General features: G+C 37.8%; 2 protein-coding genes across 3 annotated transcripts in view; one reads left to right on the top strand and one right to left on the bottom strand.

Moving 5' to 3' along the window:
- The first annotated feature begins 653 nt into the window (after positions 1 to 653).
- On the top strand, positions 654 to 14,042 carry RSPH4A (radial spoke head component 4A). 2 transcript variants are annotated; one of them, XM_082732211.1, is made up of 7 exons: positions 662 to 2,420; positions 4,337 to 4,571; positions 7,078 to 7,818; positions 8,931 to 9,081; positions 10,264 to 10,381; positions 12,354 to 12,885; positions 13,015 to 14,042. In XM_082732211.1, exons 1-6 carry the CDS (start codon positions 1,564 to 1,566, stop codon positions 12,595 to 12,597), a joined length of 2,346 nt encoding a protein of 781 aa, XP_082588337.1. In that variant the 5' UTR covers positions 662 to 1,563; the 3' UTR covers positions 12,598 to 12,885; positions 13,015 to 14,042. The 2 variants fall into 2 exon arrangements, with proteins under 2 accessions (XP_082588338.1, XP_082588337.1); XM_082732212.1 differs by lacking the exons at positions 12,354 to 12,885; positions 13,015 to 14,042 and adding an exon at positions 11,886 to 12,304 and having other exon boundaries at positions 654 to 2,420.
- Positions 14,043 to 15,675: 1,633 nt separating this feature from the next.
- The window catches only part of ZUP1 (zinc finger containing ubiquitin peptidase 1), a 28,928-nt gene continuing 25,459 nt past the window's right edge, over positions 15,676 to 19,144 (bottom strand). The window contains exon 10 of the mRNA XM_082732213.1: positions 15,676 to 15,926. Within this exon, the coding sequence (XP_082588339.1) occupies positions 15,915 to 15,926 (12 nt within the window). The 3' untranslated portion in view covers positions 15,676 to 15,914. The remainder of the gene's footprint in view (positions 15,927 to 19,144) is intronic.

The following is a 19,144-nucleotide window of genomic DNA, read 5'->3' as shown; positions in this document are numbered from 1 at the left end:
CTCCAGAAACTTCAGAAGATATTTAGCTTTGACAGTAAAGCCTTTCTCTGCTCTGGCACTGATGTGGAACAGGGGAAAACTTTTCAGGCAAAAGAAATAGGATGTGCAATTGCGCTGAGGTAAGGAATATGGAACATTTCAGTGAATGAGAGAAAAATCAGAGTGACTAGGTTGCCAACCAGAAGGGAGAGCAGCTCTAGATGAAAATGGAGAGGTAAATGGGCCAGGAGCTTTGATAGTTATTCTAAGAATGAGAAGCAACTTTAGGATTACTAGAGTCAGAGTCTAGATAGCTGTTTGGGCTGGAAATAAAGCAGGAAAACTAATGGACATTTTCTTAGGTCATTCTTTTCAGTTGCCCTTCTCCCCTAATATATCACTCTAGTTTTTCTTTCATTTTTGAGTCTATTCCAAGGATTCTAATCTGAAGAGTTTGACTTCAAGGAGTTCCTGAACCAGCAGAAATTATATGAAACATTTTGTGTGCACAGACACATATATTTCGTGAAGGATAAGGGTGCACAGATTTATGGAAGAGCTCTGAAATTCTCCCACCAAATTGGGAGTGGGCAAGAGCTAAGGATTATGTCCTTCCATGATGTTAGAAGTAATGACCAACATCTTACTAATTGGAAGTTACATCAATGTATAATATCAAAAACCCAGTAATCATTTATTTAAAAAGAGAGATACAGAACAAATGAACATTAAAGACTAACGAATATTGTTTATAGTCCAGACCATTTATGTCCCATCCTTTATACCTTCTTCAAGTTGGAGACTGAAAAATCTGCATTAAGTCATAGTCATGACCTTAAAATATTGCAGAATTATGAATTCACACTTACATCATCATAGAGGGATTATATCATGCCAAAATAGTTTTAGAGTTCATTTGAATTTCAATCATTAGAAAACAGGTAACCCATGAGCTGTATTATTTATGTAACATAACCTCCTACATTGCCTTCACTTTCAAGCTAATAATGCTGCCTACTCATCTGGCATCTTCCATAAGAGGGGGAAGAATAAAAATCAGGACTTCCTTGTTTATCCTCCAAAAGGCTCTCGAGTTTGGATGGTGCAGATATGACATCTTTGCCTTCTAAGTGTGAGTCTTGGACATTCCTGCTCTGTACACTGGCTTCTCATTCGCACCTGCATCTCGGGATTTCCAAGGTCTGTCGGTGTCTGTCTCTTTCTGTCGCACCACACACACACACACACACACACACCCCACATTCTCTCACTCACTCACTCACTCACTCGCTCACTCTGTAAATGCATTATTTCTCTACTAATGCCTGAATCACCCCTTTCCGCGCAACGTGAATAACACTATCAGACCCTGAATGTTCTCCCGCGCTAGATCGCAGTTCCCGCCGCTCCTCCTCCTTTGTTATTTTGTATCCGCGGCGCCCGACCAGTTCTCAGGTTTCCAACCAAGACTGGTCAACTGCAGGTCCGATTGGCTGCGGCAGGAAAAGGAGCAAGAGGCTTCACCAAATCACAAACCTAGGGTTTTCTTTTCTCTTGGTCTCCTCCCTAGAATCCTGGCAACAGATGTGCGTAATTTCTCTTCGAGGAGACCTTGCCTGGGGTTGCTATGGAGATAGGACGCTGCAACTTGCGGAGCCGCTAGTGCCCAGAAATCTCTTAGCCGACCTCAGCAAAGCGGCTACCCTGCCTTTCTATATCTGCATTCCCCCTTCATCCAGAACTTCGTTTTTCTTGACTCCTTCCATGGAAGATTTGACATCCCCGAAGCAAGACAAAGAAAATCAGGAACTGGGGGAAGCAAGGCGGCCATGGGAAGAAATAGCAGCTTCTTCCCAAGATCCCGAGTCTGGGTTATCTGAGCCCCTGGAACCCGAGCAGTGGCTGGAAACTGGACCCCAACCGAGAAGCGGCCCTCCGCAGAGCCCGCAGTCTAGAGCCAGCCCTCCTCTGGATGACGTCACGGGACCAGGTGCACCATCTCCACCTTCCCCTGCCCCGGAGGCTTCTTTCATTCCTTCTACGCTGGCTCTGGCCCGACAGCAGCTTGCGGCCCCGTGGCAGTCAGACAGAACCACTGATGTGAATCCCAAAGCTGAGACACCTCACTCCCACCGTTTGGAACAATCATCTGATCAAGGAAAATCGACTGCTCCTCAAACATGCCAGTCAGAGGGAGACATCTTTCAACAGTCTCAGCAAACCGAACGTCACCTGTATGGACCAGAAGATGTGAGCAATAACAACTCTAAACAAAAAGAGCTGAGATTTAACATCTTTCAGGAGGAGGACTCAAACAGTAACTATGAACTGGATCACACTGAGTCTGGGGTCTCTGAAGGGGCCCCCAGCCCGCTTGAGATTGCCATCCAGAGTGCTAAGGCCTACCTGCTGAAGACCAGCAGCAAGTCTGGCTTAAATCTGTAAGTCTTAAAGGGAAAAAGGAGGGGGCAGTAGGCAAGGAAAAGAGGGTGTATCTTTGTGTGAGAGTGTGTTTCTGTGGGTGAATGAATTTGAAAAGTCTGCATAAGTAGGAGAGTTAGTGGCTTAATAACTGTTTGCAACACAGAACTCAAAAGTCTTTGGTGGGGGGGCGCCTGGGTGGCTCAGTGGGTTAAGCCGCTGCCTTCGGCTCAGGTCATGATCCCAGGGTCCTGGGATTGAGCCCCGCATCAGGCTCTCTGCTCAGCGGGGAGCCTGCTTCCTCCCCTCTCTCTGCCTGCCTCTCTGCCTGCTTGTCATCTCTCTCTGTCAAATAAATAAATAAAAAATCTTAAAAAAAAAAAAAGTCTTTGGTGGGGATTCTTTTAACTTCTTTAAAGACCCTTGACACGCAGAAATAAAACCTAGGAATTACAGAATCTTGGGTTTAAAAGAGATCATGAAGATAGTGAAGTCCCAGCATCTCTCCAAGGTGCTTATAAAAAGCAATTGTCTGCTAGTGATAGGGAGTTCATGGCGTCTCGTCTGGGCATCCTGGTGCTTGTCTGGCTTGATTTTGAGCTCTCCCCCATCCCCGCCCGAGGCCAGTGTGGGGGTGATCCACTATCTCAGGCACCCAGAACTGTCCTGATTTGAGCACTGGGTGTTCTGCATTCTTAAAAAACCCTCAGTCTGGGGCAAACTAGAATTGGTCACAATAATTTTCATACAATAATTAGTTTTAATGTTAAAACTAGTATTTAATGTTAGAAATCTTCCACAAAACCTGAGATTGACAATTCAAAAAATTATTTCTAAAGTCCTGTTTTAAACTACAGTTTACTAAGCTTCAATGATGTGATTTATACTCAGTAGTGGATTCTACTTGAATTTGTCATATAAACTTATTGTCATAATTCTCTAGGTTAGATAATAAGCATGAATTTATAAATTGTGTTAAAATCCCAGAGAAGCTCATTATAAATACTTGAGAGTTCACTAACAACTTAAAACTGAACACAAAATATGAAAACAGAAGAATTTTATTCACTGAATTATTTTGTAACTGATATTACTTAAATATCTAAATTTCATTTTTTTCCAAATACTAAGTCTCTGAGGTCAAAAATTAATATATTCTAGAATATTCACTATTATCTTTTAAGTACTTCACAGCCTGCCTTTAAAAACTGCTCAGTAAAAACAAAAACAAAAACAAAAAACAACAAAAAAACCCTGCTCAGTAACAGATGACTTTAACACTCTTATATGCATATCTTATTTGACAGCCATGAAAAATATTTTTTGTTGTAATTAAAAGTCTTTTATTAAAATACAAGATCTGATATTGGTTTTACTCTGTTGAATAAAAAGTCTACAGAAAGAATTATTTCCTCTTTTTCTGCCATTCTATTAAAACAAATTATTAAAACTTCCAACTTAAAAGCTATAACTATGCATTAAATCTAATAATTATATTTTATATTTTGATACAGAGGCATTTTCAGGTTTGGAATTCTTAAAAAATACTGACAATATCTTGCTGGAAGAACTATAAATAAAGCAAATGCAGACATTATATTAAAATCTGAAAAATAAAATGAAAATTTGGACTTGGAGCTCTCCATTTAATGGCATGTATGGCCTTTATTGGAGCAAATCAAGAAATCTAGTTGCTGTAGTATTTTTTTTTTTTAGTAAGTTAAATATTCATATCACGTTGGAGGCATTTCCTAAGGGAAGTTCTAGGGTAGGTTCTTTGTGGCAGTGATGCAGTTACTGTATTTCTCCACTTAAAATTTCTGAAGGCTTTGAGTTGTTGAAGTTTCCTAGAAACCAACTAATTGAGTCTGCATGTAATGCTTCTTCAAAAGCTGTTTGACATGGATATTATCTGGAATTTTCTCTTTTCTGGTAGATATGATCATCTTTCTGATATGCTAACTAAGGTCTTAGATGAGCGTCCTGAAAATGCTGTGGACATCATTGAAAGTATCAGCCAAGATGTGAAGATGGCACATTTTAGGAAAAAATTAGATACACTCCAAAATGAGAATGAGATGCTTCCAATATATGAAACAGCAGAGAAGCAAAAGGCTCTTTTTCTCCAGGGAAATTTGGAAGGAGTCGACCAAGAACTGGAAGATGAAATAGTAAGTCATGGCTATCAATTTGAATAGTTTGATTCTAGGGTTTTATTTGAGATGAGTGAAATTCTTATGAACTATCTTATATAGTTTCCTAAATAGTGTTTGCAACCTCATTTTGTACCATTCGTTTCCTTGTTTAGAATTTCTTATTTTTTCCCATTGCGTTTAATATTTCATAGGCTTGGTTGTTTGTTATATGTATGTGGGGTTGAGCTCCTTGATATCAGAGGAAATGACTCCTTTATCTTTTATACTCTCCAAAGTACCTGGTATAGATGTGGTTCTAAAGCTGTTTCTTATTAAATATTTATTGAATGAATGAATTAACGTCAGAGAGTTTAAAGCTGGGCTTTAAAACAAGTTGCCTATCTGCCCCTTTAATTAACTAGAGCAACTGGAAGTATCTCTAATGTTATTTGGATTCTTTTCCAAGATGACTTCCTCATATTACATCTTGATATTGTGCATATTACATCAATGGGCTATCATACAAGAGGAGAGATCCCTCTGGATAAAATATTTCTTTTAATCACTACAGACAAAGTGTTGAAAATATTTACAGAGAAAGTTGGTGTCAGAGATAGAAAGCTATCATGAAAGAATAAAATTAGTTGTACCACAGGAATTTTTGCTCCAAATATTTTAAAAATAGCATCAAGTATTGTTTCCTGAATGCCCGCATGCTTGTAATTTATACTACCGAGTGATTTATACTATACATCTACTGAGCTTCCATGTTGTGTTACCACTAAGACTACTTAAAATCTGTCTGTATACTTGCAAATTTGATGTTTGGTGTAAGATATTTTCAGAAACCAGCGTAAAGTTCAGTCAAGAAAAACATAGGAGGGTAAGGATCTAGACAGCAGGTTAATCTCTAGGGCTCCACAACCTTTGTGGGGAGACCAACCTGACACAGTGGGATACAGAGTACTCAGAAGGAGCAGTGATATTGTGAAGAAACCTTCACAAAGTCACATAATTCGAAGTGTGTATATTTCTTTTCCTTTTATAAAAAAGATAGAACAAAAAAAATCATCAGAATCATTGCAGCAAAAGATTTTTCTACCATTGTGGCAAGTTAAAATATATATATAATCAAATAGAAGATAGTTTAAAAACTGTTGAGTTTTTGTTTTTTTCAATTTAGTAACACCTCAGACGTGGAGCAGCCTTGTTTCCAGGATCATCTTCCTCTTTGAGGGTAGAGGCTCTCTGGGTCTGGCAGGCTGCTGCTTCCCGTCTTGGGACTGGATACAAAACAGGCTGGGAAACCTGATCATGGACTCCTGGTTAGAATTAGACGTCTCCCTTCCCTTCAAAGTCTAGAAGCACCAAAATGCTTCTAGAAAGGGGGAAAGGGCAAAATGGTGAAGGGGAGTGGGAGATACAGGCTTCCAGTTTTGAAATGAATGCCACAGAAATGAAAGACACAGCATAGGGAATATAGTCAATGATACTGTAATGCTGTCATATGGTGACAGATGGTAGCTACACCTGTGGTGAGCACAGCACATGTATAAACTTGTCCAATCACTATGGGTACACCTGAAACAAATGTAATGTTGTGTGTCCACTACAGTCAAGTAAAAAAAAGAAAAGAAAAAAGAAAAAGAAAAAGGAAAAAAAATACTGAGGAGTGCAACAAATGCCAAACACAAAAGAGATGAGAATTGTAAACAGTCATCGTGCTTATTTTGACACCAACATTATAATATCAACAAGAGCAGATCACTTTTAAGAACAGCAAAGTGCTCTCAGTTTCTCTACCTTCAAGGTCTAAAATTTGTCTAAATTTATCTAAAATTTGTAAGTGATCCCTATCCTACTTAAGGTTAATCTCTACTTTCTCACAGATGTTTTCTTAGCGTTCACTTGAGACTTTGCTTTTTTACTTCTATTTCCCTTATAGAAACATTTTTTATTTTCTTCCTTTTGGTAAATCCAAAAGCATTTATTATAAGTAGGGGCAAACACCTGATTAAATTATGTTTTCAAGAGAAGTAATGTATGAGCACTTATTTTATTATATCTTCCTTTTATCCTATAAATTACCCTATATAGAGGGCCATATTGATTTTTATTCCTCCTGTATTTTATCATATGTACATAATATTTATTACTACAAAAACTATGGTAGTATGTACAAACATATATATATACCTTCTTTAAGTATGTATAGGGAGTTAGATTATATTTTACTATGATCACTTAAATATTTTTTATAAAAAGATGTTCAATTTTTATTATTCATAATAGCTATTAAATTATCCTTAAGATACACACATACAACAAGGCAACTATTATATTGGTAAGTATAAGACACAATGGTAGAAGTTACATTTTTGGGTAATGAGAGAAAAATTGGAATACAGGAATTATTAGATCTAAACCTTTCAAGAAATGTCAAAGACATCATGGAGAGACGTAGAGCTAATACCAAGATGTTGACAAAGGAAAAAGGAAGCAAGCAGTTTCTAACATTAATCCACAGTGTTTCTATCCCTAGGCAGAAAACTCTCTCCCAAATGTAATGGAGTCAGCTTTTTATTTCGAACAAGCTGGAGTTGGTTTGGGCACAGATGAGACTTATCGCATATTTCTTGCCCTCAAGCAGCTTACTGACACTCATCCAATCCAAAGATGCCGCTTCTGGGGCAAGATCTTGGGTCTAGAAATGAATTATATTGTCGCTGAAGTAGAATTCCGTGAGGGAGAAGATGAAGAAGACGTAGAAGACGAAGATGTAACTGAAGAGAGGGATGATGGAGATAGCGACGCTGAGGAAAATGATGAAGATGAATTACCAAGGACATTTTACAAGACCCCACAGGTTATACCAAAAGAGGAAAATAGAACGGGGGCCAACAAATATGTGTATTTTGTGTGCAATGAACCAGGAGGAACATGGGTGAAGTTACCACCAGTTACACCTGCACAAATTGTTACTGCAAGAAAGATCAAGAAATTTTTCACTGGGCGTTTAGAGACTCCCATTGTAAGCTACCCACCTTTCCCAGGAAATGAGAGCAATTACTTACGAGCACAAATTGCCAGAATTTCAGCAGGGACCCACGTCAGCCCTCTGGGATTCTATCAGTTTGGTGAAGAGGAAGGAGAGGAGGAGGAGGAGGTAGAAGGCCGGCGAGATAGCTTTGAAGAAAACCCAGATTTTGAAGGCATCCAAGTGATCGATCTCGTGGAATCCCTTTCCAATTGGGTTCATCATGTGCAACACATTCTCCCTCAGGTAGGGGTTTTTCAGTTCTCAATCTATCAGCCAATCAGCAAATTTTTCTTAAATTCTCTCTACAATGCACAGATATATACAAAACAAAGTTCTTCAGATCCTAGACAAAGAAACCATTGAAAAATCAAATAAAAGTGCAGAGGACTATGAAATTGCCAAGTCATGGACATCTGGGATCTTTGAACAAATGTTTATTTCCAAAAAGAAATAAAATAAATATTTCTATGGAGAATTTGACAAGTTATGTGAGGATTTAGATTAATGTGTGTTGTGAAATTGCATTTTATATGTTAACTCTATATAGGTGCATTCCTATTTTGGGAACAGTTCTTTTATTCTATTTCTATAATACATGGAGCTTTTATACCAAGAATAATAAACTATTATAACAAAAATGAAAACAAGTAGTGCCGTATAGCATTTATTTTGCACCCCTTCTGCCAGGTGCTCTTAATAGCACTTAATTGAATCGGTATTATCTCATGTAATCCTCACAACTGCATGTAAGACTAATATTATCTTGATTTTACAGATGGGGAAATCGAGGCAGAAAGCTTAGAAAGCGTGAAAAAGGGAATGTAGCTAATAGGAAACAGAGTCACATGTGAATGGGCAGAATGGATCCTCTTAATCACCCGCTATCCTGCCACATCTGCAGGTAGAAAATCATTACACTTTGATCTACGGAAGAGGGACTCTTCTATGTCTCTGGATGAGGGTTACTCAAAAGAGAAATAACCCCAAAACTAACTTTATTATCACATTTAAAAATTTGTTATTGCTACTAATAATAGTACCTTACCACTTTCCCATAAATTATTTGTTACAAATTAATAAAGTGCATTATTTTTTTCCACTAAGGTTTTGCTGATTTCAAAATATAACTGTTCTGTAACTTTAGGAAGTTGGCAAATTTATGAAATAAATTATACCATTTTTTGCTCAAAATAAACTAGATCAAAAACCTCATACTTGGGATGTTGAATGCATAAGTGATTGATGAAATTGCCATACAGTAGGACCTCCTGAAGATAATTGCTTTAATCCAAATAAATAGTCTAATATTTTAAGGTCCTCATTGGATTATTAAATCTTGCAATACTCATTTCCAGGGTCGCTGTAATTGGTTCAATCCCATTCAAAAAAGTGAGGAGGAGGAGGAAGAGGAAGATGAAGAAAAAGAAGAAGAAAAAGGAGAAGAGCCTGAGTATATGGAACAGGAAGTGGGGCCTCCTCTTTTGACACCAATCTCTGAAGATTTAGGTAATTTTACACAAACTACGTAATATATGTATATTATATACACATCATATCTATATATGTATGTATATATATACATATATATACACACATCATATACACATCACATACACATCATATCCATACATATCTATAGATATATATATACATCTATAGATATGTGTATATAATACATATATATACATATATATAGATATGATGTGTATATAATATATTTAGTATATATACTGTAGTGTATTTTTCATGTACATATGCTATACTATATATAGCATACATATATTATAGTTTTTATGCATGTATATATTATATGGTTAATAAATGAGTCAGAAACCTATTAAAAGTGAACAGGAGCCAAAATTTCATCCGCTTTCCCCTTCATGTGTTTTGGGAGAGTGGGGAATGAGAATATAGCTGGCCTCATTAGCAACTTTCTCAGATGCCGGGAGGAAAAGTAAATTGGCTGCAGCTCTTATTGGAAATGCTGACAGCTGTCTTGTGTATCATTTTTGTCTTGCATTCTGCAGACCATAGTCTAAAGCCATAAACACGTAACATAGTTATGTGTTTTTTTTTTTAAGATTTATTTATTTATTTATTTGACAGATCACAAGTAGGCAGAGAGAGAGGAAGGGAAGCAGGCTCCCTGCTGAGCAGAGAGCCCATGTGGGGCTTGATCCCAGGACTCTGGGATCATGACCTGAGCCGAAGGCAGAGACTTTAACCCACTGAGCCACCCAGGCGCCCCTAGTTATGTGGTTTTTTAACCACATAGGTATTGTGGGTTTTTTAAGTCCTCTCTTGTCCTCCTAGTCTTGTTTCTTCCTATTCAGTTTTGGAGCAGTTTTGCTTGAAATCTTTGTTCTCTTTTATAATAATAATTTGATCTTTTATTTGGTCATGAAATAATATGCTCTCTACCACATAGTTCTCCTCTCCCTTAATAAAACTTTTCTGTTGCACAGATGGACACACCCATGCACACATACATGCATATAAATAATCAAATTTTGTTGTTCCACAGGGTTCATAAATTATCCTTCTGACTTTATGTTAAGCTGCTGATGCTTGATTTTTTTCTTTATATGTCAAATTTGTGTGTTTTAAGACTTGTAAAAAGAAGTCTAATACATAGTATATCCTTGTCTATACACGAGTTAAGCTTTTGAATTTCTCTTTGGTTTGCAGAAATCCAGAATATGCCACCTTGGACAACACGGCTGTCCTCAACTCTCATTCCTCAATATGCTATTGCCATCCTTAGATCCAACCTTTGGCCTGGAGCATATGCCTTTTCCAATGGCAAGTAAGTATACAAAGCCATTATCAGGATTATATAAGTGCTGGAAATGTTGTTCTGTTCTGTTTTTTGTTTTTGTTTTTCCTTTTTCCCCTCCCTCACCTGCTTCCCCAGGTGAAGCACAGCCTGGGTGAGGCAGTTAGAGTAATCCCGGAGTAAGAGACAAGGCTGCCCTGGGTGGTTGTTCAGGGCAGCCACTCACAATAACCTGGAGTGAGATCCCAGACCAGGATGGGAGGGGAAAAGAGAGTATGGGCAGTCTACCCAGATGAAGGGGTTGGGGGAGAGATACCTAGGAAGGACCAGCCCATGAGCCAGAAATCATGTTCAGCACTTGTACTTACATCTTCTCCGTGAGTTCTTATCACTGCTCTAGGGAGAGATGTCCCCCATTTCACAGCTTAGGAAATGGGGCTAAGATAAAGAGAGAGCAAGAGGCTGGAGGCAGATGATAAAGTCCCCAGATTCCACAGTGGGTAAAATGTCACTGCCTAGGTCGAGCTTCTTCCTGTTGCCAAGTTGACCACTCCCAGGAAACCTATGTCACCACAATCAGATAAGCTGTTTTCTCACTGGACCAGTTTTCCAGTGATGTGTTTTTGGAGCCAAGTCTGGTGCCAGGAATGCTAAGGAAGGAGGAAGGTGGGTAACTCATCTTGGCATGTCAGATGTGTGTGCTGTAAGATTCAGTCAAACAACATTTATATTACATAGTGAAGCATCAAATTTAGAACAGTAGAGTAATTCAGACTTCTGTCCTAATATGGTTTTTATTCTGATTATTTGAGCAATAGACTTACTCATTTTCTAGGATTAATGGAGGTAGTTCTATGCAGTGTTTAGTTTGAATCTCACATAATTTTTCTTGGCTATCTTAATAAAAAGTAATTTAAAGTATATATTATTTAAGCTATCACTTCTAAGAGAATTAGGATCAAGAGGATACTTGATGTCCTTTTACCCTTCACCCAGAACATACACTTTCATTTGTCTTATGCTTCCATTTCTCATCTAAGAACCCAGTGTCAGAAGCTCAGCTAAGCTGGAGAGAGAGCTGAGCTGCCAAATGTGAGAGTTGCCATGATAGCCACAAGCCAAACGTGAGTTGAGCTTTTGGTAATTTACTGTGACAATATAAGGAGGAGAAAACTCTGACTGCTCCTGTCCCATTTTCCTTCCTGGAATGGCACACTGATGGAAGGTCATCTCACGGAGGAGTCCCCAAATATCAGGCTTCTGCAGTTTTATGGCCTGGAGGGTCCAGGAAGCTGGCAGAGGGTAGGGGGAAGGGCTAGAAGTGAAAAAGCACTGAGTACTGAGAGTAGGGAGAAGTGTCTTTAAGGTATCCCCCTTCTGAAACTCCATAAGGAGGCCTTGGCAGAGGCACCTGAGGACCTCTGCTGAAGGCCTCCGAGAGACCTAGAATGAAGGCAGATGTGCCAGGAACTCAGCTATGCGAAGAGCATGGCAGGCTGGGTGGGTCAGAGTCCTTGACTAGAACCTTCCTTAGAGACAGTGCACTGACTGGCTGGGCATCAAGTATGGAGCAGTGACAGCCGTTTTCCTGTGACACCTTCCAGGTAAAGCCTGACAACTGTTTTATATGTGGGCCCAAAAAACCACACACAGGCTTACATTTTAGTTCTATCTAATGCTGAAGAGTAACTGTTTAAATTAGTTAATGTTTTGTTTTTTCTGAAAATAGCAATTAAATGATTAAAGATGGTGGTCTAGGTGTAGCATACCTGGTGACAGTTTGGCCCACCTCTTAGCCAGCTTAAATGGTTTGGATCACAGTAGTGTGTCCTGTATTAATATAATCATCGAGGGCTATTTCATCCCTAGCACTTAAAATGTAATGTTTTGAAATTATGGGACCATAACACGGAGAGTGATCAACTTCTACAGAAGAGAAGGATCAATTTTTCTTACTGAAAAATGATATAATGATCATCAACTTTCTTTTCAAATTTTATAGAAAGTTTGAAAATTTCTACATAGGCTGGGGTCATAAATATAGTCCGGACAACTACACGCCCCCAGCTCTACCACCAGTTTACCAAGAATACCCCAGCGGGGCCGAAATTACAGAAATGGATGATCCTAGCGTGGAAGAAGAGCAGGCTTTCCGAGCCGCGAGGGAAGCAGCTGCTCTTCCTGTTGAAGAAATGGGAGAAAGTGAAGAAGATGAAGATGAGGACGATGATTCTGACCAAGAATAGTATCAGCCCAGCCTTGTGTGAGACTGGTACACATATACTGTGTGTGGACCCTTGATTTTACATATATAGTATATAGTACAGAATTACATAAAATTGGCATCTATTCATGTACAAAATGTTATTCCTTGAAAATTTCCAGTTTGGAATTTCATATGTTCAACTACTAATATGTACCTCTAGAAAGATGTTCAATGGAATTTTCAGAGGCTAAATAACACGTTCCTGTTCTGTTGGCTACAGCTAATAGAATAATGTGCATTCTTAAATTAAAAAAAAAAAAAGAAGAGGGTGGGATTATGGACATTGGGGAGGGTATGTGCTTTGGTGAGTGCTGTGAAGTGTGTAAACCTGGTGATTCACAGACCTGTACCCCTGGGGATAAAAATATATGTTTATAAAAAATAAAAAAAAAAAAAGGTCTTAGGTTTAATTTCTAATATGGCAAACATGGAAAGTCCACAGGGACTTGAATATTTGTCAGCAGGTACTGGGACAAAAATTATTGATAGTCCCTCAATCAGAGCATGTATTTTTAACCAGTCTGGGAAGCTGTACACAAATACTGTGTATGTATGTGTGGGGGAGGGCTTGTTTTTTGTTTTTGCTGGGGAGAAGATTATAATTCTATCACCTGCTCAGAGACTACGAGCACTCAAAATTTTGACACTTTCGTCACTTTTTTTTTTTTTTAAGATTTTATTTATTTGACAGAGAGAATGAGTACAACTAGGGGGAGAAGGCAGAGGGAGAGAAGCAGGCTTGCCGCCAAGTGGGGAGCCGGACACTGGATGCGGGCCACGATCCCAGGACCCTGGGATCATGACCTGAGCCGAAGGCAGATGTTTAACAACTGAGCCACCCAGTGTCCCTCCTTGTTACTTCTTAAAAAAAGTTCTCAATCCTGGAATCCAATCCTGCATCTGGCTCTTTGCTCTGCAGCAGCCTGTTTCTCCCTCTGCCAGCAGCTCCCCCTGCTTGTGTTCTCTCTGACAAATACATAAATAAAACTAAAAAGAAAAAAAAGTAAAGTCTGACTCCTTTATCCTACAGAAATTGGTTTGATCTGATTAGGGAAAAATTATCTGCACAGAGATGGCTAGCTGGAATATCCAAAGACTTCAGACCACTATTTTTCTACTACTGTTTCTCTAAAACTAGTTATTATTTCCATTCATTAAAAAAGGTTTTTTTAAAGGCCTCTTGTGTCAGGCACTCTGAAACTACTATTAAAAAGTAGGCATTGCTCTTGAATCCATTCAAGGAGGGAAATATGAAAAGAGAAATAGAAAATCAGAACAGTTTGCAACTTAGCAGGTATTGTGATATAAATGTCACAGGGTACCATAGAACAGTGTTTCCCAAAGTCTGTGGCAGACCAGTTTAAAAATAAAAGTTCTCATCCAATGCCACTATTTTATGAAATAAAGTTATCACAGCAATTCTGATTTCTGTAATTATCTTGTCACAGACTGGCAATTCTCAGATCCTGATCTATCTATACCTTGAAAAAGACTGCTATCAAATACTTAGAGGGTGCATTTAATCTAGACATGAGCCTTGCAGAAAGCATTTCCAAGAGGTAGAGAACTATGGGGAGATGGGTCAGAGGCAGCATCAACTGTTTTTTGGCAAAGGACTTTAGGCTGGAAGGAGTAGAACTTTGAGGGTGGTGAGAGATGAGCCCGAAGAGGTAAGCAGGGCCCAGGTTGTGTGGAATGTCTGGACTTGATCCAGTAATGAAGCAATGAAGGCTCAACTAGGAAGTCACAAAATTTCAAAACATTTGGCCTATGTGTGGAAGATTGACAGACATAGGATCAAGATAGGGAGACCAGTTAGGAGATTATTATATTATCTAGATAAAAGGTAATGATGGCACAAAACAAGATAAAGTAGAAATCTGTAAAGTAGATCTAAAGTAGAAACGAGTTAACATAGGTTACCTGTCTGAGATAGAGTATTAGGAAAGATGATTTCCACAATTTTCCAATTGGCAGTATTATTCACTCTTGGGAGTGCAGCTTTTACTATTCAATGGAGTAGCTAATATTTATAAAACCTTATTCAAGTATGTTCTTTTTTCATCATGTTGCTTTTTGTTGTTGTATAATATCCATTTCCTTATCTACCCTAATTTCCTTTCAAGAAACTACCTCTATCCCATGGCATAGTCTCATGCCAATCAGATGTGGCCTTTCTAGAATCTGAATTTTTTTTTAAATATTTATTTATTTATTTGACAGACAGATCACAAGTAGGCAGAGAGGCAGGCAGAGAGGGAGGAGGAAGCAGGATCCCTGCTGAGCAGAGAGCCCCATTTGGGGCTCGATCCCAGGTCCTGGGATCATGACCTGAGCCGCCGAAGGCAGAGGCTTTAACCCACTGAGCCACCCAGGTGTCCTAGAATCTGAATTTTGAACAGAGACAATTGACTTGGCTCCTAACCCAATAGTTCCACTATAAATCAGACCACATTCTAGCCTCCAGAATTGCCTTTGTTCCAGAACAGTTTCTTAGTTACCTGTGTATTCTCTGAGCTTCTAATGATCCTTCAATGAATTCCCTTCTGCTCAAATTGGCCAAAGTAGGATTCCTGCTTGCAACCTTACTTGACACATCCAACATGAATCTGAAAGTTTGTTTCCTACAGGATATGTGAAACATAGGTTCTAATTCACAATTGCATGGGTAAGAGTATAAATATTTAACAAAAGCAAATCCCTCTTTTCAGAACTATACCTGTTAACTATTAAGGTAATTTCTCAGTGATGAGGAGGGAATTTCATTATATACATTTTATAACAAAAGAAAGCAGAATGCTCAAATGTAAGAGCTTGGAAGTAAGACAGCCTGGGTTCATACCCTCGATTACAATCATTTCCTTGGGTGAATTATAAACTTTGCAGAGCTTCAGCTTCCTTCTAGGACTAACAGGATCTGTCTCACAGAATTGAAGATTACACTAATTAAAAATGGAAAAATACTAGGATACCTAACAGAAGGACCCAATAAATATTACATAGGACTACTACACGAAACCAGTTTTAACACATATGAGGATATGAGGAAACACAGAACTCATAATGCAAACAAAATAGTTTATTGAAATAGTTACTAAACAGTGAGGTACTTGAGGTATGATTTAGATGTTTTAGACATTAAATTATAAGTTGAGTAAGTTGAGTATTTAAAGAATTCATGTTCATAGCTGTATTAGGGACTTCAATATCTGAATTTGGAAAATAAAGTAAAATTCCATGATCATTGAAATGCTTAATTCTTCAAGGAATCTTCTCAGCTGTGAAGACTTGAGAAGCTTATCTCCTGGCCTTGAAAAGGAATTTTAAAGAACTGTTAATTTTAAGAAGTCCATTATTTAGAATTTATATTAATTATCTAATATAAAAAATAAAATCTAAAAATTTTTTTGAAGATAATGAAAATTCCTTAAGAAAAATTACAACTTCAAATTTAAGAAAATTAGAAATAGACTATTTTTTTAAAGTAGACTCCTCACCCAGAGTGGAGCATGATGTGGGGCTTGAACTTTGGACCCTGAGATCAAGACCTGCATGAGATTGAGTAAGATGCTTAACTGAGCCACCGAGGCACCCCAGAAGTAAACATTTTTAAAGCCAAACCAAAAAAGAAAAAAATAAAAAAAAATTAAACAAAATACCAGGTGAAGACAAAACAGAAAAAAGTAAAAAGAAAATTCTATGTTTTAAGGAATAATGAGTCAAAGTAAAAAATGATGGCTCACAGTCAGAAAGAGACATGTATAAACACAGAGGAGAGAGAGGGCTGTGAACAGAGAACCTTTAAGAAAATTATTTCCTTCATTATGGCCTTAAAATTTTCACTTTTAAAGACTTAGAGAGAGAGAGAGAGAGAGAGAGAGAGGGTGTGCACAAGAAGGGGGAAGAGGGAGGGGAACAAGCAGACTCCCCACTGAGCAGGGAGCCTGAGGAAGGGGAGGGTAGGGTGGCTGGATACTAGGACCCTGAGATCATGATCTGAGCTAAAGGCAGATGCTTCTCTGTCGGAGGTACCCATGTGCCCCTAAAAGACTTTTAAACATTTCTTCCATTTTCACAACTTGCGTTTACAAGTCAAGACACATTATGCCAAGCTAATTTAAAACAAAGTTAAATCAAGTTGAGTACAAGGATTACATAATGGAAAACAAAAAATGCAGTGATACAATTTAACTACAACATGTCAACACATGAAAAGAATTGAGGAGAATGGCTATTAAATAGGTTTGTATCCATTACAACTGAACTGTATTAGGAGATACATTCCAGCATAAATCCTTTCACCTAAACAAGTGGTCCAAAATCTGTAACAGTTTGGAATTTTTAGATACTCAAAATATATTTATGGTAGAAATGTATTATGGTAATTATAGGACAGCTGCCAGGATGAAAACAATTTTGTGAAACCCGATTCCTCTCCTTGAGTAAGAGCTGCATGATTATTAAAATATAATTAATTAACTCCAAATATGAGGAACAAAACATAAAATGCAGTTATAAATATCTACATGTTTACGATACTTTAAAATACCAAATTTGTTCTGAAATTCCTACAATTAAAATTATAGTTATCACTTAGGAGGAAAAAGATATTTTAAAATGAGATATAAGAAAACCACCCCCCTGAAATAAAAAGTAAAGTCATTAATGTGCCCTTAGTTACAGACGCAAGTTTCTATCTGGTGATATGCAGATCAGTCAATACATCAGTATTTGCTGATTCCTATGATGTATAAAAGCACTGTTAAAAATGGCAGAATAACTATAAGACATGGTGATTAAAAAAAAAAAAAAAAAAGGAAAAAACAAAACCCTGAGCTTGAAAGCAATATATGAAAACAATATTAACTGATGATTTTTCGTTTTTCAAAATATACTGTCCTATCTTTTCAATAAAAAATAAAAGTGTAGGGATGCCTGGGTGGCTCAGTTGGTGAAGCAGCTGCCTTCGGCTCAGGTCATGATCCCGGCGTCCTGGGATCGAGTCCCACATCGGGCTCCTTGCTCCACGGGGAGCCTGCTTCTCCCTCTGACTCTGCCTGCCACTCTGTCTGCCTGTGCTCGCTCTCGCTCTCTCTCTCTGACTAAATAAATTAAAAAAAAAAAATCTTAAAAAAAAAAATAAATAAAAAAAATTTAAAAATAAATTAAAAATAAATTAAAAATAAAAGTGTATTGTTCACATATAAGCTTACTTAGCAAACATGAAACGATGAAACTTTGTATCCTCCCAGAAGAAGCAATATAGAGGATGCTGAATGTAGAAATGGAATGTAGAACTGAACTGGAATCCTGCCTCATGTAACTTAGCAGCTGCATGACTTTAGAACTATAACAACTTTTTGAGCTTAGGTATCCTCATTTGTAAAATGGGAATAACAGTGCCTACACTATGGGGTAGATTAGATTAGTTAATATCTGTGTAAAATGCTTAGGATGGTGCCTAATATAAAGCAAGCATTATAAAGTATTACTTTATTAAGATTACAATTATAATCACTAATCATATTGTTATTTCTTCTCTATCTGGCGGTATTATACAGTCAGTCAAGTCCTGATTCTTTTGGTTAAAGACACAGCTATCCTCCATGACTCAAAAAAAAAAAAAGTATAGTAGCATATTACATTTTTAGTATTCTACTAACACCAATGTCTCAGTTTCCAAAACCAGAAAGTTAACAACTAAAATGTTCAGCTAGGCTCCATGATAATATTTAATCTCACCTATGCTCTGCTGATGAACATTTATAACTTACTAAAACTAATCTCTAACAAACAAAAGCAGACTCTTAATTATAGAGAACAGACAGCTACCAGAGGGGAGGTGGGTTCAGGGATGGGTGAACTAGGTGAAGGGGATAAGAGTACACTTAACTGAGTAATGAATAGAATTGCTGAATCACTACATTGTATATCTGAAACCAATATAATATTGGATGTTAACAACACTGGAATTACAATAAAAATACAGGGACGCTTGGGTGGCTCAGTTGGTTAAGCCTGTGCCTTTGGGGATCAAGTCCCATATTAGCCTCCTTGCTCAGTGGGGAGCCTGCTTCTCCCTCTGCTTGCCGTTCCTCTGGCTTGTGCCCTCTCTTTGACAAATAAATAAATAAAATCTTTAAAAATAAAATAAAATAAAAATATAGAGGCACCTGGGCAGCTCAGTCAGTTTAGCAACAGCCTTTCACTTGGGTCATGATCCCAGGATCCTGGGATCATGCCCTACTTGGGGCTCCCTGCCCAACAGGGAGCCTACTTTACTTCTTCCTCTCTCTCCCCTGCTTATGTGTGCACACATGCTCTCTTGAAAAAATAAAATCTTTTAAAAAATAAAATAAAAATATAAGTCTTTTTAAAAGTAATACATAAATAAATAAATAAATAAATAAAATTACTCTTTAACTTTATGCAGCCAAAGTAATGATAGGGTGCAAAAATGAATGTGATTTTGGCATTTATGTCACAACAAAGAAACCTTTAAGATTTAATTAACTGAAGGAACTTCT

Source organism: Mustela nivalis, assembly GCF_964662115.1.
Source record: "Mustela nivalis genome assembly, chromosome: 5".
Lineage (NCBI taxonomy): Eukaryota > Metazoa > Chordata > Mammalia > Carnivora > Mustelidae > Mustela > Mustela nivalis.
This window is presented reverse-complemented; position numbering and strand designations above follow the sequence as displayed.

Coding starts and splice junctions, on each gene's coding strand:
- RSPH4A (XM_082732211.1), top strand. CDS start 1,564: ATGTGCGTAATTTCTCTTCGAGGAGACCTTGCCTGGGGTTGCTATGGA. Junction 4,572..7,077: donor AAGAACTGGAAGATGAAATA/GTAAGTCATGGC, acceptor TTCTATCCCTAG/GCAGAAAACTCTCTCCCAAA. Junction 9,082..10,263: donor ACCAATCTCTGAAGATTTAG/GTAATTTTACAC, acceptor TTTGGTTTGCAG/AAATCCAGAATATGCCACCT.